The sequence below is a fragment of the Palaemon carinicauda genome, chromosome 43 (assembly GCF_036898095.1).
Source record: "Palaemon carinicauda isolate YSFRI2023 chromosome 43, ASM3689809v2, whole genome shotgun sequence".
In the NCBI taxonomy this organism is placed as follows: domain Eukaryota; kingdom Metazoa; phylum Arthropoda; class Malacostraca; order Decapoda; family Palaemonidae; genus Palaemon; species Palaemon carinicauda.
The window spans coordinates 27,528,876-27,531,699 of NC_090767.1; the positions used below are offsets into that span (position 1 = coordinate 27,528,876).

The window sequence follows — 2,824 nt, forward strand, 5'->3', positions numbered from 1 at the left end:
CTTTTCACATTCCTTTTGCTGATTGGTTCTCCCGTTCGGATAACTCCGCCCACATCCTTGTAGAGAACCAATCAGCGAAGGAAGGAGGCGGAGTCAGGAGGAGCCGCGTTTGACTATGACTGGTGCCGATATTTGTTTCCTCTTCATTACAATCACGATCACTATTATTCCTTTCCATCACTATTAACTAAATCAACGCCATTAAAATGAGACATTTCCTTTTAATATATGGAAGGAAAGAAATTAAAACTTAACATTGAAAGCTTTTATATCAAATTAAAATCAGATGAAAACATTATTTTCCTTTTTGTGAAAAAAAAAACACCCGATTGAGACCTCTGAATATAATGTTCTACATCTATACAGTAATAATGATGATGATAATGATGTTAACAATGATATTGATAATGATAACAACGATATTAACAATGAATGACAGGATGAGGGAAAGGAGGCGAGGTATTATAATGTCACTCAGAGGAAAAAAACAGAGAAAATTCTTACCTAAATCTTCAATCTCTTTTGTCTTTTCCAAAAATCGACAGAAGGCGTCAAGACTGGGTTGGTCTAGAAGCCTCACTTGAAGGTTCCTAATATTTGGAGGGATTTGGAACGTTGGGTCCCAGATGCCTTTGTATTCCTTACAACTGTTCCAAAGAGAAGGAAAGAAAAGAAAGAAATAGTTATTGGATTTGTTTGGGAATTTTATTATCAAGTTGATGATGATGATGATGATGATGATGACGAAAACGGAAAGTAAAAAAAGAATAATTTTGTAAAATAAGGAAATTGATATTAACAAAAAATGAGAAATTAAAATCCGGACTTTTTGATGTTTAGCCGACTTATTATGAGTCTAATTGTGACAATGATGATAATGATGATACTGACAATATAAAATATATTGTTTACAACACTCAAGATGATTGTTATACTAAAGTTATGAATTCTCTCTCTCTCTCTCTCTCTCTCTCTCTCTCTCTTTATTAGTAGGCCTATATATGTGTGAATATGCATATGTTTGTATATATGATCATGTACCAGTGTATTGTTATAAAGATATTTTATTATTATATGTATCTTGCAATATTCAAAATAACTGTGAAGTAATAATAACTTACTCATTTTTGAGTAGATTCTTGATTGACTCTCTCTCTTCTACGGTCGGCTCTGATTTTCCGAAGAAATGTTTCAATAGACGTATGTCTGATGGGTTGATATGATGCCGGCAAAGTTGCCTTTGTAGTTCAACTAACCCATCAGTGTCAGTAAGGTCTATTTGGACATCAATTCTCTCTCTATTTGGGAGAGGGGGATCTGTGGCTCTAAGGAGGGCAATGTACGCATCAATTGTATGATCTTCAATTCTGGTGTCTTTATCAAACAACTTGAACCTCTGTGCTATCCATCTTGAAGAAGAATGATCACATTTGATATTCTTCAAGACTCTTAGCACAGAGTCTTTGTCGTTCACTCCCGACCTTACTAGGAGTTCCAGTGCCTCAATCTTGGCATCATCTGACACCTTCATCTCGTCTCTATCACCCACATGGAATAGGCTGATCATCTGTATCATCATATTTTGATATTTGTGAAGGTTTTCAGGGAGACTCCCTCCAAGAAGCATTTCAAAGATCTTTGTAGGTGTGGCTGTGTTTACAGATTGGCCCCAGCATTGGTTTGTCAATTTCATAGGGAAAGACAGAGCTGCCATGAATTCCATTATCCCTTTATGAGGGAAACTGTAATGAAAGGAGCCTTGGGAAGTGGTCACTTTCTTCAGGAAGGCGCCAGTTAGCTCTTCGGCTGGCATTCCCAAACTATAGCAAAAGGCAGACAAATTATTGATGGTGGATTCTGGAATATTGATTTCATCATTTTGTAATGCTTTGAAGGATTCACCACATAGTTTCTCAACAAATTTCTTGGTTCCAATCTTTGTTGAAGTTGGTTCTAAGAAAGCTGTTTTGGGGTGTTTTGCCAAACGCTCCTTCAATTTTGATAGAGACAAAAGGTGAAATTGCCAGTAGAGCTCAGCTTCAGTGGTGATGTTGCTTATAACCTCTGGTTTAATCATCCACAGAACTGTTACAAGAGCGAGATTTAAGGGTAGTCCCCACACCTCATGCATAGTGTGCTTTGTTTTCCTCAGATACTGCAACAATTCCTCTAATGATTGCAAGGGAGAATTGCCTGACCCCAATACTGCATAATACTTGCATACAAACTCTTCTCTCTTCTCCTTTGGAATTCCCTCAAGACTAATTGTAGAGACAGTTGTGTAATCGGATTTCACCTGATTGTTGAATCTCTCCTCAAATTCAGGTCTGGTGGTCACAATAACACTAATTTTGCGGGATTTCTTCTGTGTCAAAACATCTTGGAATAATTTTGATGATTTATCATTTAATTCATCGTACCCATCAATGATGAGTAGACACTTGTGAGCCAGACACACATCAATAATTTCATTACCTTGGAATTTCTGGTGAACGTCTCCAAAAAACGCCACTAACAAGTCTTTAAAAGATTCAGTGGAATCCCTGCATTCTGCATACAAAAGTATGGCAAAGTCATTAAGGCCTTTGATGTCGTCCTTCTTAGAGAGCCAGTCAGAAATGATCTTCTTGACCAGAGTGGTTTTCCCCATACCTGCCATTCCCTTGATCAGTAAGAGTCGACTGTGATCATAATGAGGTACGTGATTCAGTATCTCCTCTATAGGAACACTACAGGGGCCACTTTCCCCTTCTAGCTTCATTTCTGTGTAAATCTTCTCTACTGGTGTGTTGGGGTTAGAAGAGGTTCCTGTTATCAGGTTGAG

The 2,824-nt window shown here is 37.6% G+C and overlaps 1 protein-coding gene across 1 annotated transcript in view; it reads right to left on the bottom strand.

Annotated features, from left to right (window-relative positions):
* Positions 1–344: 344 nt before the first annotated feature.
* The window catches only part of LOC137633403 (uncharacterized), a 9,693-nt gene continuing 7,213 nt past the window's right edge, over positions 345–2,824 (bottom strand). Inside the window, exons 2-3 of the mRNA XM_068365628.1 lie at positions 1,122–2,824; positions 345–647 (exon numbers count right to left, since the gene is read on the bottom strand). The exon at positions 1,122–2,824 is cut by the window's right edge and continues 715 nt beyond it. Coding sequence (XP_068221729.1) covers positions 359–647; positions 1,122–2,824 — 1,992 coding nt within the window. The 3' untranslated portion in view covers positions 345–358. The remainder of the gene's footprint in view (positions 648–1,121) is intronic.